Source organism: Camelus ferus, chromosome 29, assembly GCF_009834535.1.
Source record: "Camelus ferus isolate YT-003-E chromosome 29, BCGSAC_Cfer_1.0, whole genome shotgun sequence".
Lineage (NCBI taxonomy): Eukaryota > Metazoa > Chordata > Mammalia > Artiodactyla > Camelidae > Camelus > Camelus ferus.
The window spans coordinates 20,111,073-20,127,255 of NC_045724.1; the positions used below are offsets into that span (position 1 = coordinate 20,111,073).

The 16,183-nt window shown below is 37.0% G+C and overlaps 1 protein-coding gene across 1 annotated transcript in view; it reads left to right on the forward strand.

The window, feature by feature from the left end:
- The window catches only part of LOC102508530 (cytochrome P450 7B1), a 152,687-nt gene that overhangs the window by 118,243 nt on the left and 18,261 nt on the right, over positions 1–16,183 (forward strand). The window contains exons 2-4 of the mRNA XM_032470213.1: positions 2,591–2,727; positions 9,753–10,340; positions 10,805–11,011. Coding sequence (XP_032326104.1) covers positions 2,591–2,727; positions 9,753–10,340; positions 10,805–11,011 — 932 coding nt within the window. The remainder of the gene's footprint in view (positions 1–2,590; positions 2,728–9,752; positions 10,341–10,804; positions 11,012–16,183) is intronic.

Below are 16,183 nucleotides of genomic sequence, written 5' to 3' on the forward strand. Positions count from 1 at the left end.
GTCAGGTCTTTTACCCGTTTATCTAACTAAAGGTGTTCATATATCATTAAAAACCAAGGATTCTGTGTTGGTGCACTCTTTTTAATTTTATGTGCCTCCTTTTAACCAAAGGAAAGTGTTTTAAATATCTCTTAAATTTTACAGCTACTTAATGTATTTAGATTCTTCTCCGCTCTTTGCTTCCAGATAAATGTGGACCATACTTGACACTTTGTATAAGCTTTAAGATGTAGCCTGCAACTGGTACAGAAGAACTTGCGAGCGGTGATGCAGCGGTCTATGCACAGAACTTGGGTTTAATCACTGAGAACCTTTGTAAGCTTAAATTTGTGTAATGTACAAGATATGTCCTTGCAGCCTTTTAAATAGTAAAGAGGATATTTGAGGAAGTCTGTATTGTTTGGGTGGGAAAAATAGGGATACGGACCATAGATTTTGAGGGGTTTTTTAGTTACTCACCACTGCTTCTGGACCTCTTTCTCTTAAGCTTTGGAACGTGATCATCCCAGTAAGCATTAAGCATCCTCTCCCCTCACTCAGCAGTGAGCAGTCAGTATTTCATTTTCAAAGTCGCAGAGCATGAGAGAGACAAATAGCAGTATTTGCGCTGCGCCAGATGTCAGCAGGTCTTTCTGGATCATTATGGTGCTGTCTTTCCTCCCTAAATAATTTTTACAAATACACTGATGAAGACAGATTTCTGTTACCTGTCTTCGATGGGTCATAAGTTGAACTAGCACTGTATTTTTTTTCCTGAAAAATATGCAGAGTAGTGACATAGTGTTTAATACTTTGAAGCTTATTTCTGCCAAAATGAGCCCAGCTGTAAGAAATGATGACCCCCTCATCTTTGTAACAATGGCATGGCTTTCTAACGTGTTTCCCTACTTTGAACATTAAGTCCCTATTTCCCTTAGGTTTCTCAGCTCCATCCTCCCACCCTCCCCAGAAATCCTTTGAAGACTACAGCTTTTGACTGAGTGACAGAACATAGAGGATGAAATTAGTTGCATTAAATTATGATATGACAAAAAGCCTTTCAAAATCTTTGTCACGATGCAACGTTCGAGCAACAAGAAACAAAACAGAGTACAAGTAGACCGAGGAAGAGAGTTAATATTTTGAAAGGAAATTTTGTGAACTAGATCACTTGTGAATTTTGGAAGAGTCTTTGATGAATAGCCTTTCTGACTTGAGGATTTCTAACTTGAAAATTCTCCTCTACAATCATATGTGCAATCTCTTCTTTTTTTTATTAATCTTTAGATATAAAATTAACTGTTACAGTGGTTTCTTGGTACACTTTTATATTTCTCAAAAAAGCAAATCTCCATTGCTAAGGTTGCTTTCAAGAAAATAATGGGGAATGGGACAAAGAATAAGACACACATTTCTATGTAACGTTTCATGTCTTCCTATTCATAAGTATATGGATTTAAACAACAGCATATATTTTGTAAATTACTATGAAGATAAATTGTCCTCTAAAGACAGAAAGCAAAGTTTTGATACAGATTTCCTTTATTTCTATCACACTTTGGATTTATTTTAGTTTAGTTTATTTTTTCCCCTATAAGATCCAATATTTCTTACTTTTTTTGTTTAAGTCTAATTCTACCATATTGGGTTGTAGGAAAATAAAATCTACTGATAGGTTAATCGAGTCACATAGAAGTCCGTCGTGAGTATGAGCATAATCTTGATCTTTGATTAGATCTGAGCTAGTAATATCTTGTGATTAATCAAAATGCGTTGTACTGCGTGTAGTATAAGTCATCTTCACAGATGGGATAGAGAATCATCAGAGTTCTCTTGAATATTTGTTTTAATCCCTGCTAGGATAAAATGGCTTTGGATTTTTTTAAACTTTAAATCAGATTGAGTTCACCAAATAAATGACTAGGAAGAAATTTTGCAGTCTGGTTTTGCTAGGATTATAGGACAAAAGAAGAAACTTGCTTTTTATTTCAGTATTTCAGTGTTTCATTGTACATACTTCATATGTTCAAAAAAAGTTATCTTGTAAAATTTAACAAATATTCTTATTTATTTGGAGTTTGAATAAAAGTCTTCATAAAAGAGTATGATAAAACACACTTCATGGAAATAATGTTAAGGTTTTATTGTTCTGAACAGTACAAAAGATTTTTCAACACTAATAATTGCCTCTTCTCATTATGTAATTCCAGTATGATTAACATCTGTTAACAAGAGCTTTCCTTCGGCAGCTAAGCTACCTGACATCTAACACCCGGCACCCAGCACGTGCTCTCAAACACAAAATGTTTACCGAACGGGTCTGTCATTTCAGCCAACCATTTGGGCCTCACAACACACAATTTCTCAAAAAGTTGCTCACCAAAAGCTATGAATTGAAACTGTCTACCCCAGAGCCATCCTGGAGGGACTCAATAAATCCATGTCTATGATTATATTAGAATCAGTGAATAAAAGAATTGAAAAAAGCTGTGTGATTCATCCAGTTCACTTCGAGACTGGATGAGTGACCCACATGTATTAAAATAAGAATGATTTAATTTTTTCTTTTCTTTTCTCTCTCTCTTTTTTTTTTTTTTTTTTTTTCTTGCAGGAGACCTGGTGAGCCTCCACTGATAAAAGGCTGGCTCCCTTACTTTGGAGAAGCCCTGAAATTAGCGAAAGATCCCATAGGTTTCATGGCTACTCTCCAAAAGCAGTATGGTGATACTTTCACTCTTCTCCTAGGGGGTAAGCAGTGCTTCTTGCCCCTCCTTACCTGTATCATAATTCTCACCTGTTCTTTAATGTCTTTATCTTTTTCTCTAGACAAAATATGGAATATTTGTTTCTTATTGTTTCATTTGTAGACTAATGCACAAGAAAACTATGTTTCTGAGTATAGTAATCCTCATCTTAAAAAACAACCAAATTATAGAATTCTCTTGAAGGCACCTAGGGACCCCACCCCCCTCCTGTTAGCATCACCTGTCATTTGCTTTGGTGTGGCTTGCCTTTCAGAATTGTTTTACAAAAAGCTAGAATGTGTTAATGGACTTAATTTTGTAGAGCAGTTTTAGGTTTACAGAAAGTGGATCAGACAGTGCAGACAGCTCCCATATAGCTCCTCTTTCCCTGATCATTGTTTCCTCTATTATTAACACCTTATGTCAGCATAGTATCTGTTGCAACTGATGAGCTAATGTTGATCCATCATTAGAAGTCTGTGGTTTACATTAGGGCCCACTCTTTGTGTTGTCCAGTTCCTTGGGTTTTGACAAATGTATGACGTCATGTATCTGCCATTACAGTATCCCACAGAACAGTTTCAGTGCCCTAAAAAATCTCCTGTGTTCCACGTATTCATTCCTCTTCCCCTCCCTTCTGAGTCCCTAGCAACCACTGATCTAGAATGTATTTTTAATTTAAAAATATTTGTTATGATTCTAACTTCAGTAAAATGTTTATAAAACAAGGGTGGAAAAAAAAGCCCACCACAGGATAACTACATATCCCAGCATCATTGGGCTGAGAGAAGAAGCTAGGACGTTCTCAGCTCATCCTCCTTTACGAGCTCCATGCTACCCAGCTGCATCAGCTATCCTCGGCTGCATAACAAATCTTCCTCAAGCTTGATGCCTTCAGACAACAGTTGGTCTCGCCTGGGTCTCTTGTGTGGCTTGAGTCATCTGGCTGCTTGGTTGAGGCTAAATGGCCCAAGGTGGCTTCATCACATGCCTGGTGATGTTTCATCCTGAGGAAGATGTCCTTAGATGACAGCTAGTATTTCAGAAGGGTGAGAGGAAAATGTGCAAAGCCTCTTGAAGTCTAGCCTCTGATGTTGCAAAACCTCACTTCCACCACCTTCTATTGGTACGAGCAAGCCAGAGGCCAACCCAGACTCAAGGGTGGGGAAAACAGATGTCCACTCCCTCCTGGGCAGAGTGGCAGAGCCACACTGCAAAGGGGCACATGTAGAAAGTCAGAAGGAATTTATTGTAGCCACGTTTGCACACAGTCTTCCCTATCAGCTTATCTCCTGGGCTAGCCATTCCTTTCCTTCACTTTTCATCTGTCCAGTCTACATCCCGGAAGGCTAATCATTAATTACACCATAGATTAACTACACCCCTTTGCCTCTGACTTCTAGTTGGGTGTGCAGGTGGGAGGGCAGGAAGGCTGTGTTCCAGCTCTCCATCTCTCACTGGGCTCTTGTAACAGTTCCCTGTCCTTCCTGAGAACATTGAAGGCATCCCTGTCTCACCCAAATCCCTGTGTATCTACCAAGTATACCTGTGTTTCACCTCTGTCCTTCCCCCTTTGCTCCAATTTCAAAGAATGTTCAAGACCATCCATTTACCTGTCCCCATGGTCCTCACTTCCTGCCTCCTCTGGGCTGGTGTTGCATTATTTCTTCCTCACATGTGTATCTTCATTATTTCTCTCTTGGGTCCTTACCCTTAGCTTATAACCATGCTTAAGCTTTCCTATCTTCTCCTTCTAGTTACTTTTCACTTCTTTTTTTTTTTTTTTTTTTTCCTCTCTCTCTCTTTTGCATCCAGATTTTTTAGGAGCGTTGCCTACGTTCACTGACCCTGGTTGCTTAGTTCTAAGAGACCTTCTGCCTGCAGAGGTCAGCAGTGGGCCCTCACCTGACTGGACCTCTCTAGCTGGTTGACAACCAGATCTCTCATTCCTTCTCAAAACACTCTCTTCCTTCATCCTTTTGACACCACACCTTCTAGGTCTTTTGCCAACTCTGAATGTTCCTCATCTGGGTCATATTTACACATGGGTCTTTCTTCGCTCAACCCCTTTTATCCTTCTGTAATCAGCTTTAGAATTTTATGTTCTATTCCTAAGGAATTTGGGTAATTTCTTCTTACTGTAATTACTTTGCCAAGCATCCAAAGCAATCTTTTGTACCTAGAAAACTTCATTTTGGAACTACCATTGCCTTGTCATTGGGAGAAAAGAACGATCCATTGGAAGAAATGGTCAGTACAGTTTAGCTCTCCCATGAAACACACAGTATTTGTTTCATCACAACTTACTCCTTTGCTTGGCAGCTGGCAAGTCGCTTCCAACAGCAATTGTATGCACTCTGATTTCAGAAGAATTAAATGGGAAAAAAAATCCTACATCATAGAAATGGAGAAATAGTAGCATATAGCGTGATCCTCATAAAGGTCCTGAAGGCCCAGGCTCCACCTCGCTCTCCAGCCCAGCCCCATCTCTTACTACTCCTGGCCATGTGCTTAATGCCCCATCAATACGCTAAGTTGCTTGAAATTTCCTCCTCACACTGTGCCCTCTTGTGCCTCTGTTTTCTCTTGTGGTTCTTCCTGCCAGAGTGCTGTTCTATTCTTTTTGAGTCATCCTTGAAAGGTGACTGGCATGAATTCATCACTTGAGGCCATCATCGCATACCACTTCTTCCCAAAAGCCTTCACTGACCCTTTCCCTCCCCGTGCTATGTGTGATGCTTCCTTTCTAGGCTCCAGTTACTCCCAGTATCACTTCCATCGTAGCATTTAATAAATTGTGAATTTATTGCTAATTCACTTGTCTATTTCCCTTCACTACTTTCTAGCTCCTCTATTGCCAACATTTAGTTCAGAGCTCAGCGCTGATTGATTCACAATAACTATGTGATGAGGAAATCCCCAGTACTTTACAGCTGATGAGATACTATAATACAAATGAAGGCCATCGCTGGTGCTTCTGTTCTAAACAAGCTTTTGGCTTCATAATATAAAACTATATTCTTCACTTAAATAAAAGTCAGCCTTACCTGAAAAAATTAAACCTTATGTTCCAATGAGTAGATACAACAAATTATTGAAAATTTCGGTTTTCCTTTTTAATACATTATACAAAAAGAACCTAAGATGATTAAGCAGTGAATTTTATTCACTTTTCAAAAAACAACCCATTTCTGCTGACACTTGATGTCTTAATCTTAGATACTGAGACGCTTACTGAATTCCTAATGTCTAAATAATTTGACCATGGTTATGCTTTTAAACTCAACCGGTAGACAACCGTAGTTGAATATGCCCTGCTACTTTCCTTTGGCTTCTTTCTAGAGTTTGAATAAATTCCTGTCAAGAAATCCTTTTAATGTATGTGGTTCAAATGATCAGTTTGCAAAGTAGCTCATTTGGCAAATGTGAAATGAGGAACAGAGTCTTCCACCCTTGTCCTATAATATGATTTCAGTGAGTGTATGTTTTTGCATGATGAGCAAATGATTGTCATCCCCCAAAGTCTCAAGGGACATGGATGTCATCTTAATCAAGAAATTAAAAGGTACATCTTTTCATGGGAAACCACGTAAATTCATGACCTGTCGCAGAAAATAGTTCTCTAATTGGTTTTGTGTGGCGGTGCAGCGGAGTCATTTTCCCTGGATGTCACCCCCGCGAAGCACCAGGGCACATCATTGTCAACAGCTAGTGAAATCTCCCTGATAAGAGGGGGAGTGTGGAATGTGGCCATCCTCGTACAATAAAAAGTTGGTTCATAGTCCACTCTTCCGACCAATATTTTCAGCTTCAGATTTAAAAAAATGTCTACTGAAGAACCAGCTAAACATGGACACTAAAAGCTTATAGTTACGGAAAATTTCTTTAAAATTCAAATTTATCTCATATTTGTTGACTGGGCATTTCTATTCCAAATAGTCAAATAGTTGTTCTGAATTCCCTCAGTTGTACAGCATCAACTGTCTGAAATACTTGGCATCAGGTAGCTGCACCTTCCTAAAAGAAGTAATTTTGAAGGAAGTGTAAAGGCTGTTAGGTTAGTAAAGGATCATACGCGTGTTATTCAGGAATGCTGGAGTTAATATCTTTAGGCCCAGTCAGCTCCTAAAAAGGAGAGAGAATGAAATTATTGGCAAAAAATACATTAAAAATTTGTACCCCATTTCAAATTTACTGCTCAAAAGGATGATTTTTTTTTTGCACAAGTGAGTCTCATTTTGACATTTATATTTTAGACAAATGCAAACCCTGAAATTCTTTAAATCAATATTTCCTATCAACTGCCAAGAGCATTCTTTTCTCTTTTGAAAACACAGCAAAAGATATTGTTTCTATCTTGTGAGCTTTGTGAACTAGGCAACTTGCCTGTTGACACTTGGCATTCATTACATGAAACCACACTGGAGCAAAAGTTAATTTTGCTCCAAGAATACACGGCCTTTAGAATAACTTTTCAGATGTCCTTTGTTAAGAAATTTAAATTCATTTTATGAATGTATATGTGTTTCCTTAACTGCCTGATTAAGGATTACAAAGAAACTCTGGTTTTGCATCTCACATTAGCAGATGGTGGACAGATGGTTTAAATTAATATTAATTTTGGAAAACTTAGCTTAAATTGTTTATACTGAAGATTGAAAGTTGGAAAGCCAGATAGCATCTCCTGTGTGATTAGTACTTCCAAACCCACTTGAAAAGTAAAACCTAGAAAATCAAAATGTCTTACTCAGCAATCCACATCTTATTCAGAAAGATAGTAGATAAAACATAATGCCCTGATGTTGAAGAAAATTAAGAATGAGGAAAAGAAAATACAGATCCTGAAGTATGAAGAGCCTTGAAAAGAGTGAGAATTTTATTTACAGTTTGCTTTAAACCAATCAGTAATGATTTCTTAAAAGAACCTATATGCAACAACTGCATATTTTAAAGTATTAATAATTGGCTTATAAAAATATTAATAATACTGGTGATTAATAAAACCAGACACAGCTTTCCACATTAGCTTTTACTCTTTATTTGAAATTAACCTCATAGTTTTGTTCCATATCCTCACCCCCGAGGAGAGAGAAAGAAAGGGCGAGAGAGGGAATACATGTGTATTTGTGATGAATTCTACATAAAGAAATGAAACCGCTCCTTCAGTAGGCCAGTGGCCAGTAGTTTAATGCTGCCATGGCTGAATGGAGTTTTGTCTTTCCACTTAGGTTTTGATGAATGTGGAAAATCAGTAAGAAAAATTTCAAAATATTGTCTTAAATGTATTTATACAAGACTGAACCTTGTATACATTCTCTGAATGTTAGTGACTAATTTTAAAGAATTCTAAATAATAATAATAATAATTCTGTAAAGATATTTAGCAAAATCATTTAGTGAAAGGAGAAAAATGTGAATCACCGCCTGTGAAAATACACAGCCTTGCCTAAAATTATATCTTTTGCAAAATAAGAGAATTGACTCTTTTTTTCAATTATTTGCCAGGCAGATGCTGGCAGTTTTATTTAATTAAGCTGCAATGGTAAAGCAAGTGTCATAAAATATGCCCAAATCCAATTGAGTCTCTCCCCGGGGGGGTAAAAATTCCAGTGTACTTTATGAATACAGCTTTGGGATCTGACCAGAATGAGCAGTCACTTAGCTTTCCCCTCATTCCTACATTGAACCACCTTATTAAATACATTAAGGGGAAATAGGGTGAATAAAATTCAAGTCATATGATGTGTAGAAAAAAATTATAGCACATGTATGTTCATTTACATTAAAAACTTAAATTATGTTTTAAAACTGCAAAACCAAAAACATGTAACCTATTCCTAGGATTAGGTTGAAAATTATTCAAAACTTTATCCTAAATCTTATACCAAACTGAATTTAGTTTCTGTGTGTGGTGCAACTAGGAATCTCCAAGATCTCTGCCAGTTTTGAGAGACAGACCATAGTATGACTCTGTTCCTCCTTGTGCCTCCTTATGGAATCACTTGAGGCCCTTGTCAGAAAGAGAGACTTGTAGGTCCCACCTCCAAACCTTATGGATTGGAATCAGGCAGGAATCTGTATTTTTACCCAGCACCCTAAATCTGGACTGACATATGAGACCAGATGCCATCACCTCAGAGGACCCTTGTTGATAACTCCAGGCAGGCTGAAGCAGATGCCATTTCCTGCTTCCCTTACACTGTGTCCCCACCTCTGCTCTATTACTGTCCGTAACAATACAGTGATTCTTTGACATCTTTATATCTTAGAAGGAAAAGGATCCAACCAAGTATCTGAATGTCAATAACTGTTGAATGAATTCATGAATGGAGGGGTGAAAGCATGAATGGATGGGTTCTAGTTTGGAATCCTCTTTTAGTCACAAATCAGTATAAGACCTTGGATGTGTTATTAAATCTCCCTGAGCTACTATTTTCTCATCTATAAACATGAAAATATTGGTATTTGTGATTTGTTGTTAGTGTTGAATTAGACATTCATTTGTGAGTACCTGCTTCATACCACATCTTCATTTATTTGAATTAAAATTATTGTATCTAATCAAAGCTAAGATAGTACTAAATATGAAAAAGCCCTTTGTGAAGTGTAAATAATCAGGAATAGGGGAGCATCTTGCCAATTTGAGGTGTTTGTTTGTTTCCTGTTTGTATTATTGGGGAAAAAATGAAGTGTTTAAGTAAGGAACTTTGAGGCTATTTAAAAGATAATTTAAATATCTTGGTACTTGGTTAAAATAAAAATTTGAAGAATAAATTATCTTTTTGAAAGTCATTAAGAATTTCACAATATTTAACTTCAAGCTTCTAGACTTTTCCCACCTTCTCCCATTTTAAAAAGAGACGTAGCGGAATTTTGAATCAAATGGATTTTTATTAAATTTTTCAGCCTTTCCAGATGTTAATTCTTAAGGTCTTTCTAATTTTGATTAAGATATTTTCAAATTTCAGATTTCTTGTTTTGTTTTGTTTTGCTACCACATAAGCTCATATTCTTATTTGTTTATTTTAGGAAAGTACATCACATTTATCCTGGACCCTTTCCAGTACCAGCCAGTGATAAAAAATCAAAAATTAAGCTTTCGAATATTCAGTAATAAAATAGTAACGAGAGTATTTGACGTCAAAAAGTTGATAATGGATGATAAGATGAATGACGAGCTTCACACCTCCTACCAGTTTTTACAAGGGAAGCACTTGGACTCACTCATGGAAAACACAATGCAGAGTCTAAGACAAGTTTTTGAACCCCAACTCCTAAAAACCACAAGCTGGGATACAGCAGACCTGTTCAAATTCTGCAGCTCAGTAATATTTGAGACGACATTTACAAGTCTACATGGGAATTATCTGGCAGATGATAGGAAGACATTTATTACTGAATTAAGAGATGATCTTTCAAAATTTGATGACAAATTCCCACAACTGGTATCAGGCATGCCCATTGAGCTTCTCAGAAATATCAAATCCATTCGAATGAAACTTAAAAAACACTTGACAACAGAAAACTTAGCTAAAATACAAGGATGGTCAGAAATTATTCAAAGGAGGCAGGATACCCTGGAGAAATACTATACACCCGAGGACATTGAAATAGGAGGTAAGAAACTTGTGAATGATGAGTTGTCTAAAATAAAATAATTTACAATAGACCTTTGAAATAAAAAGACAAAATGGCGACCTTGAAAATTTTTATGCTCTTTCTAATTGGCTAATGATAAAATGTTTTACTCTGAAACAACCCTTTGTGATAATTGATTTTTTTTTTTTTTTTTTGCTGAGGTGGTAATGCAAGATATTTAACAGTGATAATGAGAAAGAGTATAACTAAGCTGCATTTACTCCTCTTATCTCATCCCCCTCCTCCCCACCCCCTCACACACACATTACATTTTAAACTATTCTCATTAAGCAGAAAATTAGACTTCAGAAGCCTATTGGTCCTCATTAGCATGCACTGATCCTTGGCTGGGTCTGTGTCCTAACATCTTTTAATTAGCACACTGCAAATCTAATCAGTGTAATAAACGCTATTAATCTTCCTTTTCACTTATTTTCTCCCAGCACATCATTTATCCTTTCTCTGGGCCTCTGTGACAAACACCACTTCAGCTATGTTCTGGACGATGTATTACCTTCTACGGCACCCAGAAGCTATGGCAGTGCTGCGTGATGAAATTGACCATTTGCTGCAGTCAACAGGTCAAAAGAAAGGGCCTGGACTTTCCATCCACCTCACCAGAGAACAATTGGACAGCCTGATCTACCTAGGTAATTTATTTTTATCTGTTATGAAGAAAAGAAGGTAGCTCTCTGCAAACTCAGTTTATCACTCAAAGCTGTTTACCAAGAGGTGGAGGACACAGCTGCCTAATTGACATAAAAACACCCATTTACATCAATTATAAATTATGTAGTTTAGGTAGGTACTCTCACTGCATGTAAACATTAAGGCCTAGGTAATTAACTATGTAAGGTATGCAAAAAACCAAAGCTTTGCAATTATTTATTTGAAAAAAAAAAAAAAGTTCATGCCTGCTAAGTCATCTGATGCTGAGCATCTGCTGGTGGGCTGATGTTTTCCGAATACTGTTGCACAGTCCTGACAAGAAAGGTATTTGGGACTGAAAAAAAGAGTATTTCAGAGAAGCAACTTGTATGCAAAATGTATTTGTTCTTCCCTAAAATGTTATTCCTATGTTTTCAAGCAGAGATTAGGGTGTTCTGTACAGCTTGGAGTGTATGACTCTCAAAAATGTAGTAAGAGTTGTTTCCCCTGGGAATTCATGATTTAAACACACTTGGGGAAGAAAAAAAAAAAAGGAAGGAAGGAAGAAAGGGAAGGAGTGAGAGAGAGAAAAGGAAAAAGCCACAACTACAAATTACTCCAGGTGAAATGTCAGTATTTTATAAAATAATCACTGACTCATGAGATATACATGGTCATTATTTCAAAAATGTGTGTTTTTCTATTTCCGTGGAGGCCTGTGTGTCAATAACAACGAGCTTTTGATGACAGTGATTCTCCTTTTTGGATTTTGATAAGACCACTCTCCTTAGGGGAATGAATTTTAATTCCTGAAGTCTAAATTCCATCTTAACGAATTGTTCTCTGTTCATTCTGTGTTGACAGTTCACACTGTGGTGTCCTTGACGACACAGTATTCCAAGTCCTTTTGGACAAATGTAGGAGTAAGTCTTTATATGTAGGAGTAAATTGCTTTCCTCTTTTGACAATGTGGGCAAATCTTTTAGCCCACATTGGCCTCAACTTTTTACCTTTTAATTATGCTCCAGATTCTTTGATGGGAATTTCTGGGAGCAGAGGCCCTCCAGGTCTTGACCAGTGGTGACCACCAGTCGGCAGTAAGAAGAATGGCCCAAGTGTTCTAGAGATTGTCCTCACCGGCTGGGATAAGACCGAGCAGAGGCAATAGCAGAAAACTTGCCTTATAGAGACAGCTGGCCAGCTTATTCAGTCATGCTGGTTTTAGCATACATTATCAAAGTAATCGTATATTTGCTTGGAGAAAGAAAATAATCCCAGCATTATTAAAATACAAATTTTATTTTATCTTTACTTTCAGAATTACTAGGGAAGAAAGGCACAAAGTTTGCATAAAGTTCTGGGTAGTTGCTTTCACATGGACATACAGTATTTTCTGGGTAGAAGACTTACAGTTCCTCTGAAGATCAAGGTTGCATTTCCCATATATTCAAGTAATTTCAGTTGCATTTTATGAATCTGATGGTGTATACCAGGAAGTAAAGCAAATAAACTTTAAAGAATATGCATTTGTATTTTAAGAGTGACACTGTTGTTCCTCTTTAAAAAATCAGATGAAATTCATCAACTCTCCTTTTATCCTCAACTTCTCACTATTGAAAGAAAAGATCATTTCAAAATTGTGGTATTAAAGCAGACATGTTTAAATGTATTCAAGCAGAGGAAGTGGCAATTTCCAGAGCTATAATTTGGGTCCATTTAAGTCCATAGTTTGAGCTAGAGATGTTCCTCCTGGAACCCTCCTAAATTTACCACTGACTTGTCATCAACAAATGAACTCTATCCCCAATCCCAGGAGCATGTAGATCTACCTGAATAAAGGCAGTGCCTTCAGCAATCTAGAAGGTGGACCCCGTTCATCACAACCTCAGGTACCAGCAGAGGCCAGTGTTGCTCATTATGGGAATTTAATCTTCTAGAAAATAGGGTGCACTTTTTGTCTTTCTCCAGATAGACAGTTTTATGCAGATTGAAGCAAATTTTTATATGAATCAATTCTACAGCAAATAACCCCTTCATCTAGTCAGGTCAATCGTATGTCTATCAAAAGAGTATGACCTCTATGTGAAAAGGGAAGATGGACAGAATTAAATATTTACAGGGCACCACATGGCATGAATATGTGTGTGTGTCTTCTTCTTAAAGAAAGAGATCTATTCTAAGTACAATTTCTTTAAAGAAAGATATCTTGAATTTTTATTTTTATAAGAAAAAAGATCACAAGGATGAAAGGAACACTGCATTTTTGTTTTTAAACTGGGAAGGAGAATTTCCATAATTAGTAGAGCAAAGGGAAAGGAGTATTTTTTTAATAGAGATTTTACATGTCAGCATACATTGATGACCAAGCAAGGTTGGAGAGGAAATTTAGCATGCTATAAAAACGAGTATCTTATTCCTGAACAAAAATGATTTCTCTTGTTGAGAGTGACCCTAGGAGACAGAGCCCCTTGGGGCACAGGCTGATCGTGAAACACATCACCATGCATATAGTATTAATGGATTTATGCTTTTTTTTCCCAATGCTCTTGAGAATCTTTCTTTATAAGCATTCTGCCTTTTTCTTATAGATAAAGAAAAAACACAACTCTCTTGTTTTATATTCATGTAACTTATTATAAGGATTCTGCTTCTCAGGTCCTCACTAAAATTTTCTATTAGTGTTTTTAAATATACATTTAGAATCAATGAGTATACACCATGAAGTTCAGATAACCATTACTTGGGACCTAATTCTTCTTAGGAACAGTTGCTGATAGAAGAGAGGTTGCTGATAGAAGAAAGTAAGCAGTTTTCAGTTTTCCCAGAAAGAAGAGCCTGGGGTAGAGGTAAGATTTAGAGTGACAGGTTTCCAATATGGGAAAAAGGAAAGGAGAAAACATGATTCAGGGAGAAGACAAAAAAATAAAAGATGATGCAAGGAAACAAAATTGAAATTCCAATAAATGGATAGCAAATAATCTCATTGGGTACTACTTCTTCAAGATTCACCTGAATAATGCATATAAACCACTTGGGAAGTATAGGTTCAGTAAATGCCATTTATTGTTGTGACCAAAATTATAATTTAACCTCCGTGCCCTCCCTCTGATGTTTCTATTGTTTCCTTCGTTTTTCAACTATTTGTGAACCAAGCTGGTATCAAGTTCAAGTCTGCCTTACCCCACAGGAGTGCTCTTTCTGTGTATCACACATGAAAAGAGCAGACATGCTCTAAATAAGAACATAATGCAGAGTGGATTATAACTCCTGAACTGCTCAGGGGAACTGCAGGCCCCTAATTTTGTTCAGTTACACATCCTGAAAATGAGAAAAGGTGCAAAGGTGGTCCAAGTGAGAGATTTTGGAATAAAAGGAGGTGTTACAAAACTAGAGCTCGGCAAAGCTTGTAATACCTTTTTTAAAGGAGGAGAGCGTATATTATAATAACTCTAGAACTATAAGCTTGCAGTGATTCTCCAGCAAAATCCCATAGAGATTTCTAAGCACACTGTTTGGGAGTAACTCAAGGGGGAAAGAAACAAACGAATGATCATTGGAAAAAATATTCTTTAATAACAAATAATGATTATGACGTTCTATCTATTAATGACTTCAATATTTCAAGGCAGTCTTACAGATTTATATTGTTTCCTATGATCTTCACCAAGATACTGGGGGGCTGGGGGCAGCTATTATTTTGTCATTATTTTTACGGATGAGAAAATCCTCAGGGAGCCAAATAATTCGCCTGGTAGGGTCCTGGAGGTAAAGGAGAGAAGCAGGATCTTAACTGTGGTTTTCTGGCCACACCTGTGCTTCTCCCATCAGACCCGTCTGATCCCAGAATCCTTTGAGTCCTTTTCCATTGTCCGAACTGAAAGGGGAGAGTTCTTTGCATCTTGATTCATCAAAGCCAGCTCTGATTTGCACGTGGGCGAGATCAGAAAATACGGGCTAGATGGTGATAGAGTTAACTGTATTCTTAATTTCAGATGAGATGTTATAAATGACAATATTAATAGTTATTATTTTACTGTGTGGCAGGCTTATTAGTTCATTTAATCATCATCAAGTATTAGCTTATTTATGTCTATATAGATATTTATATAGATAGATGTAAATTTATATCTATATATAGAGAGATAAATAAGCTCAAATATAGGTTATCTAATAACCCTCAAATATTACTATCTTCTTTTAACTGTTGGGTAACACAGTGCAGAAAGGTTAACCAACCCGAATCATGTAACTAGATAGTGGCAGAGCCAGAAATGGATGCCAGGTCTACCTAAGCTCAACGCTAACCCATAAATACTGTCACCTCAGGGAAAAGTGCCCCAGAAATGTACCAGAGATCTTGACCCCTATTGTTTACAAGGATATGTATCACAAATTCTCAAATGCAGTTGGATTTAAGGGTGAGATTGGGGCTAGAGGTTCACATCAGAATTTTGTGCCTTTTTAAAAAAATAAAAGTAAGCTTTTCATTTTAGAATACTTTTAGATTCACAGAAAAGTTACAAAGAGAGTTCTCATATACCTCTCCCCCCCCACCACCACCGCCACACACACAGTTTCCCTTACTATTAACATCTTAGTGTGGTATATTTGTCATAATTATTGGGTGTAATTTTGAAAAAGCTCATTCAATATTATAAGATAATTGTGTACTTGAAAAATTAAAAGTGTACATAATTTAGCCAGCAGTAGTGAAGTTTAGCAAAACCTCTTCCACTGGGGATACACAGAAGGTATAAATTCTACTTCATGTTGGAGACTTCTAACTGGAGGAGAGGAGAGAGGTATCTTCCACAAAGTTGTACACCAGAAATCAGGTCATGAAATTTGTATATGTAACATAAGGAAATGCTGGCTAAAAAGTGAAAAATACTGATTTGGATGTTTGTCAAACTTTCTGCTTAGCACACAGCAAAGAGGGCTAGATAATGTAATGAAATGCTGGAAACAGGAGTTGAAAGGATTGAAAGGGAAATTTAATGAGAATGAAAATTATTGTACTTAGGTCTAAAAATCAACTGCATAAGAATAGGATGAGGCACTGTGTGGTCTAGCAGAAGAGGGTTTAAAACCATGGTTCTCAACCTCGTTGCTCACTGGAATCATCTAGGAAGCTTTAAAAAGTACTCAAACCTGGTCCCACCTCCAGAGGTTCT